Source organism: Tuber melanosporum, assembly GCF_000151645.1.
Source record: "Tuber melanosporum whole genome shotgun sequence assembly, scaffold_42, strain Mel28".
NCBI classification, from domain to species: domain Eukaryota; kingdom Fungi; phylum Ascomycota; class Pezizomycetes; order Pezizales; family Tuberaceae; genus Tuber; species Tuber melanosporum.
In genome coordinates, this window is record NW_003299087.1 from 735,466 (window position 1) to 756,242 (window position 20,777).

At 48.1% G+C, this 20,777-nt stretch overlaps 4 protein-coding genes; 2 read left to right on the forward strand and 2 right to left on the reverse strand.

Annotated features, from left to right (window-relative positions):
* Window positions 1-3,271: 3,271 nt before the first annotated feature.
* Window positions 3,272-4,402, reverse strand: GSTUM_00008154001 (uncharacterized protein). XM_002839874.2 has 5 exons: window positions 4,202-4,402; window positions 4,027-4,124; window positions 3,890-3,959; window positions 3,708-3,820; window positions 3,272-3,652 (listed from the first exon to the last, which is right to left on the reverse strand). The coding sequence occupies exons 1-5, from the start codon at window positions 4,326-4,328 to the stop codon at window positions 3,590-3,592; spliced, it is 471 nt and encodes a 156-aa protein (XP_002839920.1). The 5' UTR covers window positions 4,329-4,402; the 3' UTR covers window positions 3,272-3,589.
* A 5,841-nt stretch (window positions 4,403-10,243) lies between these two features.
* Window positions 10,244-12,682, forward strand: GSTUM_00008155001 (uncharacterized protein; the record flags this gene model as incomplete). Its single annotated transcript, XM_002839875.1, has 3 exons — window positions 10,244-12,106; window positions 12,152-12,195; window positions 12,250-12,682. The coding sequence occupies 3 exons, from the start codon at window positions 10,244-10,246 to the stop codon at window positions 12,680-12,682; spliced, it is 2,340 nt and encodes a 779-aa protein (XP_002839921.1).
* Window positions 12,683-16,297: 3,615 nt separating this feature from the next.
* On the reverse strand, window positions 16,298-16,955 carry GSTUM_00008156001 (uncharacterized protein). XM_002839876.2 has 1 exon: window positions 16,298-16,955. The coding sequence occupies exon 1, from the start codon at window positions 16,884-16,886 to the stop codon at window positions 16,611-16,613; it is 276 nt and encodes a 91-aa protein (XP_002839922.1). The 5' UTR covers window positions 16,887-16,955; the 3' UTR covers window positions 16,298-16,610.
* Window positions 16,956-20,242: 3,287 nt separating this feature from the next.
* GSTUM_00008158001 (uncharacterized protein) lies at window positions 20,243-20,756 on the forward strand (the record flags this gene model as incomplete). XM_002839877.2 has 1 exon in its annotated part: window positions 20,243-20,756. Exon 1 carries the CDS (start codon window positions 20,559-20,561, stop codon window positions 20,754-20,756), a length of 198 nt encoding a protein of 65 aa, XP_002839923.1. The 5' UTR covers window positions 20,243-20,558.
* Window positions 20,757-20,777: the final 21 nt, after the last annotated feature.

Below are 20,777 nucleotides of genomic sequence, written 5' to 3' on the forward strand. Positions count from 1 at the left end.
ACCGAGTACTTTCATGGTTGATTCACTCATACTCTATATCCTCTATGTTCCTCATACTGGAGGTTACTGTCACTTTGGGAACATCTCAACACTACGAAAACATCACCACTTTTCCCTGCCTGCACCTCCCTTGGAGGATATGTACTGGACTCTTCATTCCCATCCACTCTGGCCTTCGAGCTCTTCTACGCTTTTTTCCTCTTAGGGTCTACCCTTATAACTTGAAGGCCCCTTTAGCTCCTTTCGCTTCTCTCAATATCTCACGATCTTGGCTGTCTCCCAATACCCTGCTTTTGCTTTACCCTTGATTAGTGATAGCGCTATCAGCAATACTCAGTTTGCTTGCGACAGACAGCTGGAAACATGGCTAGCAGTAGACTATAGTATGATATTATCAGAGGCGCTGTGGATATGGTGTTGAAAGGGAATCCAGGAGAAACCAGGGGGCTTACATGCACGATGAAGACCCGCTCTATGCCACTCTTATTGAGACAACATCCTCTGGTCGTAATTGGCTGCGTGGCCATACACGTGTCCGACAATATTATGGGGGATGCCGCATCCAACATGGCCACCCACCACTACTGCCGAGTGATCTCTGATGCGCATGTCCTATTTGACCGAACCAAAGATCAAGAACGACGAAGAAGATTTTATATCTTATTCTTGCTTCAATAGTACTAGGTACGGCACTGCATTTAGTTGTGCTATATACCGTGTAATGCTATGACGGGTAGCATAATGCATTTCATTCGCCAGACCCGGGTTTCTCGGGGCCGGTGGGTGGGGTGCCCGGGGATCATCAGTGCCTCTGCTTTCCGCTTTTTCCCTCTCGCCCGGCAGGATGATCACCATTTGGGCCGCACGTGTGAGCTGTGATATCAACTCTAGCACTTTGAGTTAGAAGGGGCCCCGCGGTTTATTTGACATGAAAATCAAACTTGGTTAGCTTCAGACTGCGATACAGAAACCATGTTTGGGCTAGTCACTCTCGTCATTAATAATGCTTTTCTGCGGGGGGTTGAACCTCTTCCCTCTTCACATATGATTGGTGTTGATATTTTTGCTTAGTCGGGACTGCTGTGTAGTAATGTGCAAGGTCATTGGCTTCCAGGGCTACACCATCGGAATGGCTATTCAAAGACCCCCTACCTTGCCCCTTCTCCAGTCCGGGCAGATAGCCATGATAAGTGGAATCCTCCTTATTCGTGCAACTTATGATACTGGGCCATTGTATCTGAGGAATTGCAAGGCGCATGGACACAAGCCCCGTATTGGGGAGTTAGCCGGCAACGCCAGTGCACTCTGCTATATAGTGCCGACCCAGCTGTTGCAGACAGAGGATTCCTTTATTTTCACGGCAGGTGACTGGCCCCCATCACCACCCGCCACCCTGACCCGTGAATCTCCTTAAGAGTCTCCTACGGGATGCGGCTTCAATGATACTTGGGGCACTGCTCCCGGACATTAGGGTTTCTTCGACAGTTTAATCCTCGGAGCGGGGAAGTACGGGAAGGTTCTCTCTGTAATCGTCCTCGAATGCGCCCCCTCTGAATGATCCTGCCATAAAATATACCCCTAAGCCGGGAGCCCGCCAGAGGGGAACCCGAGTCTCGTTTTGCTTGCATAAATTTTGCACCCATCCCATATGTCCCCTCCCATAATTGCTGTGTCTGGTGCGCTTCTAATCTCGCCTTTGGTCCGGCCCGATGAGCGAGTTTGCTGGTAACGACGTCTTGCTTCTGGGGATCATTCGGGCCTGGGTGGGAGATTGCAACCCCACACTCGAGATCCACAATGGATAGGCCGAGGCGTTGGGCGCTGAGAAGGGTTAGTGGAAGGGGGGTAGGGCATTGCTCGACGGGAAGATATTGGTCACTGGCGGTGTGCAGGAGCACATAAAAGACGATTTAGCTGCCCATAAAAAGAGGCTTGTCGAGGAGGTGGTGGAAATTGAGACTAACTTACCCGACGGGATCCACATGGAACCCATTAGTTGGGTTACTCGTTTGGGACCGAGGGGGTCGGCGGCTTAAGTTGGCGCACCTTGAGGGGGCTGAGGGAGGTGGTTTCTAGGCGACCCGGAGTCGAATTTGTCATGAAATAAGTAGGCGGCGGATTGGTCGGGACATTTCACTCTCCCAATATGTATATTCTCTCAATTACGGTACCACAACACGATAGTTCTCCATGCTTCTCATCGTTAATCACTCGTCGCCGCATCCACCTTCATATACAGTACCTCTCCCCTGCAACCACTTCCGCCTCCATCTCAACCGCATCCGCCATCTCTCCGAGAGTTCTAAACCTCCACTTCCAGCTGCCGACCTTCTCCCCGTTGACAACCCCTTCCACCCCCGCCACTCCCATCACCGCGCTCTCACGATCAATCCACGCGCCAACCAACCCGGCTTTCCCAGCGGGCACATGATCATGAAAAAGGCTTTGCGCAGTCACCAGCACCTCCTCTTTCTCTACCCCAAGTCCCGCAGCCTTTCCAAGCATGTACTCGAAGTTCTTCGGGTCGGGCTTATAACTCCCAATTCTCTCGGCCGTGCACACCTCATCGAACGTTCCCGCGTCCCCCAGCTTTCCCAAGCTGCCTGCGAAGCTGGCCTCGTCGACGTTACTGAGGACGATTAGCTTGTAGCGGTTCTTGAGCCGCGCGAGAGCTTCCTTGGTATCCGGGAATGCGGGCCAGGCGGGAATGCTGTTTCCGAAGGCCTCGACTTCGGCGCTGGACAGTGGGGTTTCTGGACAGAGCTGCTCATGAAGGTCGCGGTAGACTCCTGATAGGAGGGCGCTGTAATGGAGAGCTGGGGCTTCCGCTTGGTGCTTGGCTTCGAGGGTATGGTAGCGTTCGAGGAATGCTGGTTTGGATGTATCCGTATGTGGTGGGGCGCGGGAGAGGAGCGGTGATGCGGTAGCGTATATTCCGGATTCCTAGTCTATTAGGGTTCCATAGACATCAAATGAGAGAGCCTTGAAGGATGACAATTTTTTTTCAGTCATGCTTGTTGCTGGTGTTTGACAGAATTTGAGAGGTTGTCGTATGCTAAGGAAAACCCAACGATTTGCGGGCTTATCCTTGCCCGGGCTTTTTTTTGGAAGTGTGGAGTGTGGGGTTCTTGACAGCAACTTATAGATTATCGGTAGTTTAAATGTATGATATCCCGGGTCTTAGAGTATGTAGTCCTTCCATACGCTGTTGATTTGGCTCGCGGCTGTTCAAGTTGCCCGTGCTCGAGGAGAGCAAGTTCCACAAACTCTACACTATAAACATTCGCACTTTCTCTCGCAGAATCTGCAGAACTCTTCTAAAGGTCACGGTAAGATTCTCGATAGCACGCTATCACGCAACTTTCTGAGAACGTTCGGGCTTCCTTATTGGGAGCGGTTGCCCAACTAGATAATGGCCGCCACCCAGCGTAGGGGGCGCCTAGCCAGCGCAAAATTAGAGATCACAAAGCGAGAGATTTTTTTAACAAATCGCGACTTGCATAGTCAAGACGTATGCTTAATTTTTATTGTGTCGAACCAGCCTTCAGGCTAAAGTGGCTAAACTACCGTATGAGATGTTCTCCGCATTTTACAAACTGCTGAGAATCTTGTCTACATGGGTGACAGTGATGTTGGGGGCTTCATTCTCGACCTGTTTGTCAAAAATCAGTTCACAAGTTCGTGACTTAAGACACTATAGGGCATACTTGAAGGTTGGTGACCTTTCCGTCCTCAACGACGGCGACGTATCTCTGGGAGCGTGCGTTTCCAAGCAATCCACTGGCATCAAAATCGAGCCCAACCAATCTAGTGAATTCGCCTATCCCACAGATATGCAAAATTAGTATTGAATGCCCATTACCCAATGAAATTTAGATTATCAGCATACCTTTGGAATCCGAAAGGAAATGGACGCTAGAGCCCTTGGCAAGCTGCTCCTTCCAAGCGTTCACGACGAACTGGCATACAACAACGAATTAATCACAATTAGATCAAATCAAGAGTTAAGAGATGCAAGAAACTTACAATATCGTTAACGGCGACAACGTAAACAGCACTGATACCCTTCGCCTGAAGCTTGTCGTAGTTTTCAACGTATCCAGGAACATGCGACGAGCAAGGAGCTAACCGCATCGAAAATGCTTTGTTAGAACTTCTCCGTACTCGTACGAACTTAATTGGGTGTGAAGGGGCAACTAACGAGTGAAGGCTCCTGGCACACCAACGATAATGTACTTTCCGCTGGATGGGAGCGAGACGGTATTATTATCCTTCTCAACCCAGAGGCTCGCAGGGGCAGCAGGAATTGACGAGCCGACTGAAATCATGATGAATTGGAACAAGTTTCTGTGAAAGTTCGGGAATGTGTTTGTTGGTGCTTGTACGAGTAACTTAGTTTTCGAGAGATGAAAATGCGGGGTTGGTTGTGGTGGGGGGCGATTTATTGGTATCCCTCTTTAATACGTCATGCCAACCTACAGGGATCAAGCCTTTTGAGATGCAACGGTTAACATTGCTGAACTTCCTTTTTTCTCTCTTAAACCCTATTAGCTAATATCGAGATTTACATCTAAAGAGTAACTCATTGAGGGGCTTTAAGGATATTTGCGGTTATGTTGGGAATTTAGGTGTATTGTGGGGGACTTTTTTTTTTTTTTTTTTTTTTTTTTTGTGGTGATACAGCTTGGTCTATAAAACCTTGGCCGACATGATGGGTCATGTGGAATTCATAGCTTAGTACTCGCCATTTGAGCCTGCCCAGCGCTGCTTGGTTACGATACCGCCCAGGGTGGACAGTACCGGGTCCAGCTATGGGCTGAGCACGATTTACATTTAAACCCATATCACGAGCTAAGAAACAAATTCCCTTACTAAAAAATATATCATAGTTAAATACAGATTCCAAGGACTCAACTGACACCCCCTTTTACAGCCGAAATCAACCCAATCCAGGAGTACAGTACAGCACAGCAACCAAGCCAGAGGTAAGAACTATTAAATAGAAGGCGATTATGCAACTCAACTTGACATTGCAAAAAAGGTAAGGCAAGGCTCCCCAAGTCGAACATTGGAGCTCTAAATTCCAGCTCATTCTTAGCGATTGCGTTTATGGCCGTGACCACGATTCTTTTGTCCTTTCCTTCTTTCACGATGTCCTGTACGGCCCTCATTACCTTGGTGGTCGTCTGATTCAGTTTTCACATAGAAGTAGGACGATATCCTGCGTCTCTGGTTGCCTAGGGGAATCTCAATCACGTCGTCGTCGGAGCCCCTTTTATTTCTAGGGGAAATGATATCTAGATTATTGGGGGAATTGGTCACGGGTCCGGTAACGTAGGCGGTTTCTGTTTGGATATAAGCCTCAATGCCTTGATAGTACTCTATGGGGCCAGGAGTTTCAGACTCACTGAGAGTGCTGGGATCTTGGCCATTACTATTAGCGATGGGGGATTGAACAGGCAGGCTAGAATGGCAGTTGTCCCAACCCCTACTGGTTGCAGGGGGGGGTATAGGCTCGGGCCACCCGTGGGGCTCGCTAGTAGACTGGCCAATAGAAAAGGCAGGCTTGTTCCCAGAAGGTGGTCCAGGAGCAGCATCACCGCCAGGCCAGGGAACCCCGGAGGAGGTATTTTTCGCACTCGTCGCCTCAGTGGCGGTTTTCTTCATCTCAATCCTGATCTTCTCCTCTGTTTCGATCTTGTTACAGAGATCCTGATAAACAGTGGCGGTCATCGCAATCCCTTGCATCGGGGTCCCGAATCTCTGTTGCTCCGCTTGAAGCATATATTTAATATCCTTCAGAACCTCGTCCGTCATATCAGGTTTTGGCAGTGGCGGCGGCAAATATCCACGTTTCCTTTCGACAAGCCCAGCCTCCTCACGGTCCGTGAGAATAAGGACTCCCTTAGAGTTGCGCTTGCAAAGAGCACCAGATATCTCCCTTTGGACCTCAATGAGGTATGCCTCTAAGTCCTCGCCGATATCCTGACCATATTCACCATATTTGATGGGCGCACCGTCAATAACACGTTGGGCTTCTTGAGCTTCCCATTTTTTAAACCAGGCGTCGAAGTCCTCCTCATAGGGAACGTCGTACTTGTCTATAATAATAGAGGCACTATATTAGAGAATATGTGAGAAATCTTTGTTATGATGGACCATACCTTTCTTAGCTTCATCTACTTTTTCAAGGAGAGCGACATGAGAAGTCCGAGATGGCATAGTTGCTTCCTTAATAGGAGCATATCCGGTATTATTATTATTAACAAGGAGAGAAAATCCTCCATCTACGGACTTGGTAGCGGCTGAGTTGTTTTCGTTAACCTTTTTATGTTTTATGAAACGAGGATTGGTTGACATACTCATTTGTATGTTGGGGGATCAGTGGGGGGATTAGAGTGGGGATGCAGCGGGTTATGTGGGACTGCAATTGTTACTGGTGGGGAAGGGGTTAGCGTGTGCGGAGAGCAGGGAACGAGAGGTAGAAAAGAGGGGTGAGTGGTCAGGTGAGCGTGACAGGATGAGATTGAAGGGCTGGATTAGAGGCAGGTGGGGGAAGAAGAAAAACTTTCTAGGTCAGGGCTGCGCCGACCGCGACAGATGCCTTAGAGAGAATAACGTATGATAGGATATCATATGGAAATCAATTTTGAAGTTGGTAGACTCTTCAGTGAGCGAGGGACATACAAGCGGGAATTTTCCAAATGCCAATGAGAGTAAGATCGCAATTTTTAGGTTCGGCCTTTAATCAGAGTTATAGGAATTTTCTAGTGGAGGGATTCAATATTGGGAAGTATCGAACTGGCCCTCTTCGTGCCGACACGGAAAAGCAGATATCATAATATTATACACACACCAAAGTTTGAAACCATCAAACCCAGATATGGAAACCACCATGTATCATACTGCGAAGGCTTCACTAGCAATCCCAAATCACTGTTTTTCAAAGCTCTTCCAACATCTCCTTTGCCGTGGTCCTCCCGTTAGTCCTACTACCGCCGAGTGATTCTAAGTGATGATACTGTACCTCCGTAACCCGCCCTATCAAACTGCGCAAAAACCACCACGAGCGCCTGTTGTTTGTACCATTGCATCATTCATTGTTTCCCTTCGTGCAGTGTTTTAATAGCCTCCGTAGCCGCGACACGTCATCGGAGGGCGGAACCAGGGTGACCCGGGGTGGGTAAAATAACCACATTTTAGTCATCCAATTAATTTCAGCACCTGTTTCCGTACGGACATAGAGCCGCACCGAGCCTCCTCCCAGTCCCCCACATATCATATCAAATTCACTACATGCTTAAAGGTTCCATTACCCTGCTACTGAATCATCACCTGACCGCCTTCCTTTCGTGACGGCAGAGCTAATAATGTCCAGCACTCGTGCCCGGACTGTCACCTTGCACAGTGTGAAATAAGGCTATCAAAGGGGTTCCAATTAATGACCACCACTTAATTAAGCTAACGCCAATGCGAAAAAAAAACTATTGCTTGGCACTCTCGTTTGTTCAACCAGGCCTTATTCTATCAGCGGTTGTGAATGGGCGATGGAAGTTTTTGGATGATTCTGGAAGTCGGTGGAGTCTGATGGACCGTTTAGGAGCATGATGGATTGTTCTAGAGCTTTAGTGATTTAAGGAGAGGGTCCTCTGGACATGTTTTTCCTCCGCTATCACGGGAGTGTGCAGAGGTCATGCATAGAGACGCAGAGGTAGGTGTGGTGACCCAAGGAAGGATTAGGATGCATTGATTCTGTTCTGCTCATACACCTGTCTTTTTTACCGTTAGTCTAGTTAAGGACGAAGAAGAGTGGGAGAAGAAGAGAACGATGTTGACTATACCCCCCCACTTCCCCACATAGCGCCCAAGCTCCAAGCCATTCCCCCGCCCCACCGCTACGTTATCTACCTCCCACCCTAATATCTTCAAGGTCTCCTTGGTAAGGTAATCCGCAAGCCTAAAGTCCTGAGTAATCTTATCAAGCTAGGCCTCATCCATACCAATGAGGTGGCCCGCCCACTTCTTGCTACGAACTTTTCAAAGACAATATTCCGGGAAATTCTAGAGATTCTGGGATCGGGTTTCCAGACGGGGGGGGGGTAGATATCGCGATGTCTAGGATAGACTTTGTCGATGAATTTCTCGAATAGTTCGTAGTGGTCACGAATCTTAGAATCTCCCATGCCCCAGGCGTCAGTGGCAAGACAGGATTTCTTCTGTAGAAATTCTTTGAAACTCCATGTAAGCAGTTTAAGGGTTTATGTAAACCACTCCTACTGAGGGGCGCTTTAAAGCGTAGAAACATACGATGTCTTTGTGCATCCAGACACATCAGCTAGCTCTACCTCCATCATCTATCTTCGTCATGGAACTAAGGTTGGGTTCTTGGGGCGTGCGAGAATCAGTATCTATCTACTATACAGCTCTCTATATCCCTATGAACTGCTAGTGCGAGTGCAAATTGTACTGTACATAAAAGTAGTGCTGGGCAGTTAAGGGATTAGGGGGAGGGGAAAGGGGGGAAGAAAGTTACCTAGTGGAAGGCTGCTAGATAAGTTCATGTCTATGATACTCCTGAATTTCTTCCGCAATAGACTGGTGGGTCCTTGGGTCCCAAAAATTAACTGTATAGAGGATCGTGCAATGTGACTGATACCTCTTGAATTTGTTTTAATACCTGCAAAACTTACTAAAGGTTTTATACGAAATGAGTAGGAGATTTTTTAAACCGCATAACCACCATGCTTGATTCACTGTTACTATCTTATGAAACAAAATAAACATAGGGTGTGCTTCGGCAATCATGAGTTCTATCCCTGTGCGGTACGCACATGGGGGACCACTAGTTGGCGGTATCATACGGAATCTGGGGGTTCCTCTGAGGTCCGGCAAACGAATAATAATGGTCACAGATGCTTCGGCAAGAAAAGAATAATTTAGCGTGATGGTTAATTTAAATATTGCCGTGACTAATAATGTGGACTGGGGGTACCATAGTGTATGATACTAACTAGTAAGTGTGATGGTCTGGGCTACTGATGCGGTCAGATACCGGTATCGTAGTAAAAGCAGACTACGGTACCGGTAGTCTACTGCCAAGTTATCTGATGGATCTAATCGGTAATCACGTAAAAGAACGGTTACTGACGCGTCTCGTGTACAGTACAATTTTTGAGTTTTAACGCGTTCCCCTTCTAACAACAATGGGTCATCCCATCTCAACAAACTGATCGAGAAACGGATGTCGGAAATCCCATCTGACCTGGACCCAGCGCTATTCTTCTCTGACTATCTTCCTTCCGATCATCTTGATAACCCTTCCGCCGCATTTCCAACCCCACCAATAGAATCATATTCAGACGACTTCGAAGCTCTAGATCTAGTCAGGGAGGAACGGCGCTCGCGCTTGACGGAGGAAGGGGTGGTTATTCAACATCGCCAGAGAGATACAGCGCCGATTTTCAGAAGCAGCTCCCTGCCTCCAGGTATCTCTTTTTGAGACGCGTTTCTTTCTGCTTCAATTGGTTTGTGTGCTAACCTGATAGCAGTGACCCCAACACGGAGAGGCGTGAATAGACCTTCTCGTTTTAGGGACGAAAGTTGTGCTACTTTGAATACAGTCTCAATGGCTTCTTATCCCCGGTCTTCACCTCCGCTAGATTCCACAAGTCCTCTGGCTGCAAAGAAACTCAAGCCTACGTTAACTGAGGACAATAGCGACAGCGAAGAATTTGATTATCCTGACTCTGATAAAGAAGAGGCGCTCGGGAGCGCATTGAGCTCGGGCGAAAATGATTCTCAGGATCTTCCTCCTACACTTGCTGAACTGCCAGCCACAGCGCCAAAACCACCTCCCTTGAAGCCCGTATTCAATTTGCGCTTATCTGGCAGCATCCTCAGCAGGAAATTTTCAGCTTTAGAAAAGCCCTCTTACCACCTAAATGCGGCAGAGGAGAATGCGGAGAAGAATAGGATGACTTCCGAAGAGGTTGCGTCGATTCTTGGAGTTCAAACTTTTCGACCGGACGTTACTCCACCACCGCAACTTCCTTCGCCCGATGCAGACAAGGGGAGCCCCTTTGAGCCTTCCGCTCAAACAAACTTTACTTCATCCATCCCTACACCTCCAACTGGCCATAGGCCAACACAATCTCACACTTATATCTCCGTCACTATAGGTCGCGAGACAATCCAAGTTAAACAGAGACCGAAGAAAATTTTCAGCGTGCGAGATGATTATTATATGTCCAATGTTGCTATCTTGGGGGATAACCCGCCGGAGCAGTCTAATTCAGTTAAAAGAAAATATTTTGGTGTTGATATACACAGCCTACTCGATGAATACAAAATAGAAAAGGATATGAAAAAAGATCGTCACGAAGCGGAGCATATCCCACCCACAAACGTAATGCCAGAAGACCCAAATATCGGTTCCCAGAAAACTCTTCTATGGACGGAAAAATATCGGGCAAAACGCTTTACTGATTTGGTGGGAGATGAGCGTACGCATCGGCAAGTTCTTCGCTGGTTCAAGTCCTGGGACAAAATTGTGTTTCCATCTGTAGCGAATAGACTTGTGAACAATAGGGACGAAAACGAAGGTCGAGAATTGAGAAAAATTTTGCTTATCCATGGACCTCCTGGACTTGGGAAGACGACTTTAGCTCATGTGGCAGCCAAGCAAGCGGGCTACGACGTTGTCGAGGTCAACGCTTCAGATGAACGAAGTGCCGGTGTTGTGAAAGGGAGAATCAAGGATATTCTAAGCAATGAGGGCGTCAAAACCATGGGCGCGATAACAAACGGGGCTAAGCAAAAGTCGTCTAGGGTCACAATGGGGAAACCGGTTTGTCTGGTCGTCGATGAAATCGATGGTGTGACCGGCGGTGGTGGAGCAGGTGCCAATGAAGGGGGGTTTATCAAAGCCTTGATAGACTTAGTTCTTGCGGACCAGAAGTTGAATAACATCGCTGAAGGAGCGACAAAGAAGAAAGGCCGCAGAAAAGGTGATAGTTTCAAGCTTCAGAGACCTATCGTGGCTGTTTGCAATGATCTTTACGCCCCCGCGCTTAAGGCTCTGAGGCCTCTAGCTGAAATAGTACACATGCGAAAACCGCCAGTTGGACCGATGGTCGGAAGGCTAAAATCGATTTTGGAATACGAGGGTTTTAGAACTGAGGATGGTGCTGTTCGTCGGCTAGTAGAGCTTTCATGTATGGGTGGCAATTCTACAAGCAAGTCCGCTGGAGATATGCGAGCGGCTGTAGTTGGGTGTGAATGGATAGCTTGTAGGCTGAGGTCAGCTGCAACAAAATGTGGTGATGACTCCAAATCTCGGAAAGAAATGAAGCTTCTGACCCGGAAGATTGTTGAGGAAGAATATGGAGACGGAGGCTTGGGCGAGGGCGATGGGAAAGGCGGAGGGGGCGGAAGAGGCAATATCAGAGAAGCCGTTGAGAGAGTCTTTTATAATGACCCAACGACAAAAAGAGCCGGTTCTAAAGACATAGGGGTGAAGAGGACGAGTGGGGAAAAACTACGGGAGATTGTCGAGGGACTGGGAGAGTTTGACAAAATCATGATGGACTGCTTCACCACATATCCCTCACGTCCATACAATGATGACCCCTTGTTGACCAAGCCCAATATGGCATCAGAGTGGCTATACTTTTCAGACCTTATTTCGTCTCGCGTCTTTCAGGAGCAGGACTACGAACTCACAGGGTACCTCTCGCAACCTATCCTTGCCTTCCATAACCTTTTCTGCAGCCCCAAGCGACAAGAGTCAACCACTGGCAGGTATGGCAAACAGTTTGAGGAAGTCGATCCACCACCCTTCTCAGGACCCGCAGCAGAATGGGAAGTTAGAGAAGGGATAAAAGAGAATAAGGCCTTGATACAAAGTGTCCATTCATGTCTTGGAGGAATCCGTCTTCATCAATGTTTCAAGAGCCCTGAAAGCGTCGCTTTGGAGTTGGCCCCCTGGGTTGTTCGGATACTCTCACCCTCTATTAAACCAGTGGTTGTCGGCGGCTCGGGCCCTACCGGAGGAATAGCGAGTGTACGGAGAGAAGGCGAGAAAAAGTTGGTGAGCAGAGGAGTAGAAGTAATGTGTGGCATGGGAGTAGAGTTCGAGAAGGTTAGAGTGGAGGGTATGACCACCCTCGGCTCAGGTTGGATATACAGGATGGAACCGTATGTAAACCATAAATGGTTGATACTTAAATTTAACTAACATTATTTTCGTAGGCCAATCGACACTTTATCTGTATATGCCACTCTCGCAACACCTACAGAATCAGCTCCAGCCCCGGTGAGATACGCAGTCCGCCAAGTTCTTGATCAAGAGTACAAAAAAGAACTCCTCCGCCGCCGTGAACTTGCCCGCCAGTCGCGCATGGGCGCGCCCAACAATATCCCTCAGCTCAAAAAGCCTACTACAATGCCTGATACTCCGAACTTGAAAAGAAAGAAGGTCCGGGAAATCAAGAAAGATTTCTTCGGACGTATCGTCGCACGGGGGGAAGATGAGGATACGGAGGAAGGAAGAAGGAAAAAGCGGAAAGAGGAGATGGACGAGAAGCGGGAGGCACAGAAGGTCTGGTTGAGCTTTCACGAAGGGTTCTCAAACGCTGTTAGGAAGGGAATCACATTGGACGAGTTGATGAATGGGTTGACGTAATTGCCAAGGGATCGATTGGGTTATGGCCATTGCGAGATGTATGATAATGAAGTTAGCGTGATGTACAGTTCATACTTCACATTATTCCATTTCTTTATTTGCGGTTTTGTAGCAGTGTTAAATAAGCCGGGAATCCTAGGGAGCACCCAACTCCTGCGGCGCAATTGTGTCTACGACCATGGGGAGGGTCTGTTTGTAAGACTGGTATTCATCAGATCAAATTCTAGAACGCCTTCAAATCAGGATCTGGCACAAATGCTCGCCGCGAGCAAGCTTACAAACTTCCACACTATTGCCGATATCGCCCTAAACAAGACTGATCTCAACACGGCTAACTACACGGAGAGCCAATCTCTGATGAGCCAAAACGAGGTTAAGAAAAAAGGTTACGAACTACTGGAAAACTGTCATGCGCACAGGCGTATCGTAGGAATACTAGTACTATCACATTCATGAGACATCCCAACAGCAAAGAAAACTCGAATGACTCTGGGCCAAAAAAAAAGTTTCCGGGAGACACGATGCTCAACCTGGTAAGAAATCCCGAGGTAAGCGGTGTAAGTATTTGTAGTCTGATATCTCTTTTTCTCCTTATAGTCACCCTGGCAAAAGCAGGAGCAAATGAGGCGGGGCTACCCAGCAGCTTGACCCCCCCCCCTCCGACTCGCTCGTTCTCACAGTCGACCGATGTGTGTTCAGTCCATTAGGGCTTTGGATTCATTCAGACAATTTCCCTAAATTTCCCCACTTGCCCAGTAAACCAGCCCTAGACCTGCGGCCACTAGTCGCACGCTGGTGAATTATGATATTTCGTATCATAAGCCTTAGATTCAACACCCAAGATCAACATGAACAAATCCGGAAGCGGGACGTTATTGCACCGGTAAGAAGTGACTTTTCCGCGAGATCAACAAACACGAGCCCAATTAGAGAGAGCCCTGAAGCTCAGACTTGCGAGGCTCGGTTTGGGCGCTGAGGTAGGAGCCCCGGGGGTATCTGATTAAAAAACTAGAAATACGGCTACGTTCCAGAGAACGAAGTGAAGAGAAAATAGAGACTAACAGGCAATCGTACCCAACCACTTGAGGGGGGACAGTATATACCGATCGAATGGAACGACCTGTATCGCTCGTAGGAAGTTTTTTTTGGTTTTTTTGTACTCCCCCATACCACAGGTGTGGGGTATCCAAGTTCGTGGGTGTGCAATACCTGTATGTAGGCAGGTATGATATCCTCGGATGCTGTACTGTTGAAGCAGAAAAATGATAGGGCAAGTTTTTCAAAACAATGTATCCTTTTATTTACTATTGGTCTGCTGCTCTCTTAAAAGAAGTTTCTGATGAAACTTGGCATACACGGAGGTTAAGTGCTACAATCAGCAGTGCGTATATTTCTTTTTCCCATGCAAGTCAGAAGGCAGAATTAAAGGCAGCAATCTTTGTGTTCTCATCAACCGCATGTGCTTTTCCTTCTCACCTGCATGTTCCCACCATCGCAGAGAGAAAGGAAATCTGTAAGGACGTAAAGGAAACTTTAGGGCCAATCACCTCTCTATCGGGAGTGGTGCTCAGTCCGAGTGGCTGTCAATGCACACTTTTTCCTAACTTTACAGATAGAGAGTCTCTCGGAGCTTCAATTTAAAAAGCAAAAGTCTTCCCTTTCGGCCTTTTTCGTTGGCCCCTGATCTTGCCGGAGCCCAGGAATGGCAAAAGACTCCACCCATGCCCCCAGGCACCCCCCCCGCGCAGTGCATCCTGCACCGTTATCCAGAATTTCAAACACTATAGCCCCTGCTTGCCTGGGGGAAGCTCTTCCCATCTCCCCTATCACACTATATGTGCATAGCAGCTTTCTTTTTCCTTTCCTTTTTTTTCTTCGAACCGGGGAGGATCGAATTTGTGCCATTAATCGAGACGTTGGGAAAGCGAAACAATAGCACTTTATGAATTTTCGCAAGCATTTTACCTGGTCTATATTTCGATTAGCACTGAATATCTGATGCGTTCACCTAAGCTACAGATACTCCCCCGCGTTGCAGACCGAAGCCGCTAAAGTCCTCTGCGCACATTTCTACTCTCCCACAGTCCCTTAATCCCACAAAAAGCAGGCCCCGCAAAACCCCGCAAAACCCGGTTATCGAAAAAATCTCATTTCCAAAGCCGATTGCTGGCTCATACGGTGGGAGGCGCACAAGTGTTGTTAGGTGGCTCCTTTGTGACGGGGAATTACCTGGGTTGATACTGTACACCTCTCTAACACGCATCATATCTTTTGTGTTAAACCCGAATCACCCATGGATGAGAAGCGGATGCGATTTCGTAGTGCTCAATTTTTCCAGCACTCAAGTAAATGAAAATAGAATGGCAGGCATCGGTTGAAACCCCCTATTATCGACTATCTGCTGATGCCTATCACCACAAGCCTAACCTAAAGCGGTTGTGTTTATATAAAGTTCCTGGTCCCCCAGTGTCAGATGGGCATGCAGTCAACTTCTTAATAGTAGTGGTTAAGCACTTGCTTAATCATCTACTTTTTTGTGCTAATGACTTCATTGCACCTACATAAATGGCCAATTGGAAACCTTCCCTCTTCCGCGGAGACCCTATGCTAGACACCCAGTTTTATAGGGGGCGGTGTCCCCACCAATGGGCAAACGCTGCTTGTTATCACCTCCTCGAGCGCCACCGAAAAATCGATTCCCGATTCACTTTTTCAACTGATTCAACAATATGTCGTCGACGGAACTCCCAATCATACCATGCGGGAAGAACTCAGAAATAAGGCTGACTTGCCGAGTTGTACACAAGTTGCGGCTTGCGTTTATACACTAAACTCCGGGGGAGCTATAATACGAGTAGTAATAATATTGGAAGCTAGACTATGGTGTCATTCTATAGTGCATGATGTTGCCATCCATTCACCAACTATACCTTCTACCAGAGTGATTGGCCTTTTGGACTGGCATCATAGCCTGGCGTGGAAGAGAAAATCACGCAATCAGAGCCTGGTGCATGAGGTCATTCGGTAGGCTGGGGCGGTGGGTTTATGACTGTTCAGCTGATGTGGCTCTTGATAGCGTTGGAAATACACTCGAGCGCCGTGCTGGTTCTTCCTCTTGACCATAGCCAAACCTCATTTTGTCCGATGGGCATCAAAATTCAGGAATCTCTCATGACATGACCTGGTGTTCGAATAATTCCCACGCTGCCGTATAATAGACAACCGATTGATACTACAAGTCGTAGTCGTAAGGAACAGTACCTGGAGCCGGTACCTCGCACTATAAATTTTGATGCCGGGTAATGTTGTAAATTGGGTTTCCTTTTTTTACTCTTCCATACGCCATGTGTAGCCCCCCCTCCCCTACATTAAGATCGAGGGTATTTTTATACTGGCCCAGACGAGTGATAATCTATGAATATGCGCTTCCTAAATCCTATGATGCAAAAGAATGGACCATTTGATAGGGTGCCGAGAACGATAGGGTAGCGAGAACCAACACTTCCCTTGGAGGAGATATGGTGCTTAACTTGAATGAGAAAGGCTGACCCATCAGGGAGAGCCGGTGATTCTCCCCACCCTATCATTCTCGGCACCCCGTCAAGTAGTCTATGGTTTGAGAACACGCCGCCCACAATTCACATTAAAATTTTAGACACTATAGAGACAGTAGAAGACAGTAAGAGACAGTGAGTTATGGAAAAAGGAAACAGCAGCCTATTCGGTCTGAGAGAAAACCGTCCTACGAAACTCCAATTGAAGAGAGGGAATAGTGAGAAACTTGGTAGTTCACAGCCAACTCAGGTGAACTCGAGCCATAGCAAGAACAGGTGTACGGTAATTGGGAGCCAGATGACAAAGAAGTTGAAGCCACATGGTTTCCATAGACATCTATGCCTGCCTGCCGGGAGCGGAGAACACTTCTACTTCATCCGTTACCTCTTTCTCGCAACACCCTCGATATCCATAGCTGATTTGCCCCGGATTCCTCCACCACCCTGTCGGAGAGGGCACGAAACTCGAGGTTTTGTTGAGATGCGTTCGGAGAAGCAATCCGGAGCACCTGAGGAAGTCGCTCTTGAATCTCGACTAGCGGGCCAGCCTGGGAGGGGTTGGGGGGCGGAGCGGGCGTCCGATTTGCTCCAGACTCGCCATTAGGAGCGGCCTGTGAAGAAGTGCCCTTGGGGCCACCTCTACAATTCATCCTCGCGGAAGGGGAGCGATATTTGGTGATGCCCACGTTGAGTTGCGGGCCCTTGTGTATATAGTGTGTGTTGATCAGAAGAACACAGAATACCTCCTCGAATGGTAGGAAACGCTTTGCTTAAATACAAGAGAACTGGGCTATGCTCGGCAGAAAAAATTATGAACAGAGATTCCCGCCGCCCCTTACCCGCACACACCACCACACGCCGGACTTATGTTCTGCCGTCAGCCCAGAGAGGTTTGTAACCCTAGTCACCTTACTCGTATTTAGTTCATAAATGCTGGTACTATTAAGTGAAAGTTTTTCGAGTCATTTTCCCGATTTTTTTCTACTGACAAGGCTGCAAAAACAACAGCTCCCTCCGCCCCAATGTGCAATCCCCAGTGCCACATCTTGGGTTAGCGTAGTTGAAATACGCTGTGATTTTTCACCCTCCTTTCTTCTCCCCTGGATTGTTAAAACTCCTCCACTTAGGCTGGGGGTCGAGCAATAGCGCTTTGCTTACAAGAATCGCGCGTCTTATCGCCTTATCAAGGAGGAAGTGAGATAACAGCATAGCGCCATGGCCTTCATGGAGGAAACGACAGGGTACCGTATTGTAGGGTCTTGGATCCACTCCTTTGAGAACAGTCAGTAATGGAAACCACTAGATGTATAGAAGCCTTGCAGGGGGGCCGCTTCCACGCGCTAACTGACATTTTAATATTATCATTATTATTTATTTCAACCCACTTGGCTCTAGGAACACGGAAGGCTTTCTGCTCCATCCTCAACATATCGTACCACCAAAATTCTTTAGAACACAGATCTCAGGGCTATGCGCTGGCATTTCCTGGTCAACCTCCCACAGCCTAGGTGTGTAGTTACGATCACGCACTCTTAGGGTTGTGTGGCAGAGCAATATTATAGTATAACAGTAATCCATCTCTGCCACAAAGGCGCATCATAACGGAAGTATTTTTCACGTCTCATTAAATGATCCGACATGCACCAGGGGCAACCCCACATATAAGAGGCTTCTACCTTGGTACAATGAGTTCGGGTGCAAACTACTACTAATCTTATGTTCCTCGCCCACGGGCGGCGTGTGGGGTATAGTAGTAGACGTCGCTTGGCACCTAGTGGCATACTCTTTCCCGGGTTCCCGGGATCCTCTTGTCAAGCGCTGTACGGCTTACTCGAACACTGTCACTACAGGCTAACCTTATTTTGCCGATGATCTGCGCTCCAACACACGTCCCCCGGTCTCAGAAAGGGACGGTGCGAAGAATTTGTCATATTAGAATCAGTGAGTGAGGTGAGGTGACAGATCTCAGTGCATTTGCTGGTGCAGAGTTGTGCGGAGGCGGTATCTAATACCACTACTTACCCCCGCTAGTTCGGACATTCGGAAAGCCCGGATCAGCCTTGAGTTACAGTACAGTACCATGCGGCAGATTATCAAGTAGTTGGTTTATTCTCGGTAGTTGCCAGACGCGGCTGCAGAGTGTCTCAAAAGCACAAGCACAACCGATATACAAGTATGTTATTAGATTAGATATTATGCAAAAAATTAGCGCCTTGGCATATATTTGTATGTGCTTACTGCCCAAGGAACTCAGCTTACTGTTCTCAACCAATGCTGGCTCGGTCAAAACAGGGGGTCTATACAATCAAGGGGTCAATTCTGAGAAGTTCTATAGAGGGTCTTTCTCAAAATAGTTAGTTGTTGCTGAGGTAGGTTCGCTCTTGGTCTTGGTTGTGGGTCGAATCAGACGCCCAGCACCTGAATCCTTACCCCCCCGGTTCCTTTGTACCCGAGTGACGAAGTGTGACGCTGAATATTTGAATGATACTCTGGTGCAAACCAAGCTCAATCCATACCTCCATTAAAAACGTTATAATGTGGACAAAATAAGCGCACCGGCCCGTATACGGGTGCTAGGGTAATCCTCGATATAAAAAACGCCACCCGTTACTACCTACACGGCTTTGGATCCATTATTCTACCCCACGGGGGCAGGGCATTGCAGAGAAGGCTTGGTAAACAGATCGGTCGACTCAATGACGTCCCCCAAGGAAAATTCCTCCGAAGAAATAACACAAACCGCCCATAAGCCGCCCTCCCCCCCCCACTTCACATTCTCCCTCCCTGCATTACTTCCCAACGATACGGCATCATCTTTACGGATAATTATATCATCCCTGGAAAGCAGAAATTTGCCCTTGCCCTCAAGGATGCCAACTCGCCCCATACTATATGCCAAGGGATGGTATGATATGATAAAAATTACTGAACACTATTCCACAAGAGGCGGTGTCGTTCTTTGGTATGGGGTAAGGTAAAAGGAAGATGAAAAGGTTCGCGCTGAGAGCTTTACGGGCTAAACATTATAATGAAACAGGGTTCTTGGGGCCAATTTTTTCTGGGGGCATAATGCATGCACAGCTCTGATATCACCAAACCCCCCTATCTACCACCCTCTCCCTTCCACCCTCTCCCTTCTTCCCACCGGTAGGGTGCTCTACCTCCCGCCAGCCTGCCTCGCAATCCTGTTGGCGCCGCTGGCCCTACCCGCAAGCCCCACTTCCAGCTTGTTCTGGAAAAGTGTCAAGTTGCCCTAGAGTTCTCTGAATCGTTCAATGTACCTCGGTGGGGAAAAAATGCAAGAGTACGAACAATCGCCGGAGTATCGTACCGCTCACGAACACCGCTCTCTGAACGCCTTGAGGTGCAAGAGTGCTCAGATATAGAGACACGACATTATTTCCCTTGAGGGCACTGGGTAAGGCTAATATGCTTCCAGAGGGAAGCGTATTAGTCTCAAGAGTTGCCCCCGTGTCGCGGGACTTTCCCGAGGAGGGAACGAATGCTACTCACCGTTGCCTAACTCATCTTGGCAAGAGATACAAGGAATAGATTTCCGAGAAATAACAAAATGATAAGAACGGTAACCGGACATGATAGAAGGCATACGGTACTGGAGAAAACCTTCTTCGAATAGAAAAACGACCTATTGCCAATATAACAGTACATACTGTTCCCCCACTGTTTATATTCCGAGGTGATGCAGTGAAGGTTCTCACCAGAAGCACCCTGCACCGGAAGCACCCTCCCACAAGAACAGGAGCGTTCAGCCCAAGCCATGAAGGCGATACAGACGTGCTCCGCGTCAAAGCGCATCAGATTTTTTTTGGCCATCCCGAGCAGAGCGCAGCAACAGCGCACCCCTCTGTGTGAATACGAGCGTGGGCTGTAAACCTTGAAGTCCCAAGAAAGATATACGTATCGTATGATAGATAGCATGGCTCGTCCAGTGATTTTAAAAATCGCGGACACACTGCTTGCTGCGCACACCAACCAGGAACCCACTCCAACTATTCACCACTCCTAACACCTCTCCCCCAACCAGCCCCTCACAGCTCAGCACTTTGTCCAGCATCTCGGCGCACTTCTTTTGCAAATACCATGCAGTCATCTCTCACTAACTGAGCGGCTTTTATCTTCAGAAGAAGGAGCCTAACATCGCCCTCAACCCACTGAACGCTCTACCCCGCCTCCTCACTCACGCTCTCCTCATGGAATCACACGTATAACAGGCATTTCAACTTTGCATGACGTCCCCACCAAGGCAGCCCTAGTTATGATCATTCAGAATTGTATCAGGGCCAGGTTGAGCGTAAAGTGGTATGATATCCACACATTCACTCAACACTTCGCTCGCCATCACCCCCCCCGCCCCAAAAGCCAAAGTCCCAAGCCCCCTCCGCAGCCTCTGCACTTCGATCTTCAGAAGAAAAGAAAACGCTATAGGGGAGCCTTTCATTCACTCGTTCGCTATTAACGGCGTCCCGAAAGGACATTTCCATCCGTCTTGTAAAATCTGAACACCAAAAAATCCCGAGAGC

What these genes read in the sequence shown, in the direction of transcription:
- GSTUM_00008156001 (XM_002839876.2), bottom strand. Translation starts at nt 16,886, where the DNA reads ATGAATTGTAGAGGTGGCCCCAAGGGCACTTCTTCACAGGCCGCTCCT.
- GSTUM_00008154001 (XM_002839874.2), bottom strand. Translation starts at nt 4,328, where the DNA reads ATGATTTCAGTCGGCTCGTCAATTCCTGCTGCCCCTGCGAGCCTCTGG. An exon ending in TGTGCCAGGAGCCTTCACTC is followed by an intron (nt 4,125 to 4,201) that starts GTTAGTTGCCCC and finishes CGATGCGGTTAG; the next exon opens with CTCCTTGCTCGTCGCATGTT. An exon ending in TTGTCGCCGTTAACGATATT is followed by an intron (nt 3,960 to 4,026) that starts GTAAGTTTCTTG and finishes GTTGTATGCCAG; the next exon opens with TTCGTCGTGAACGCTTGGAA.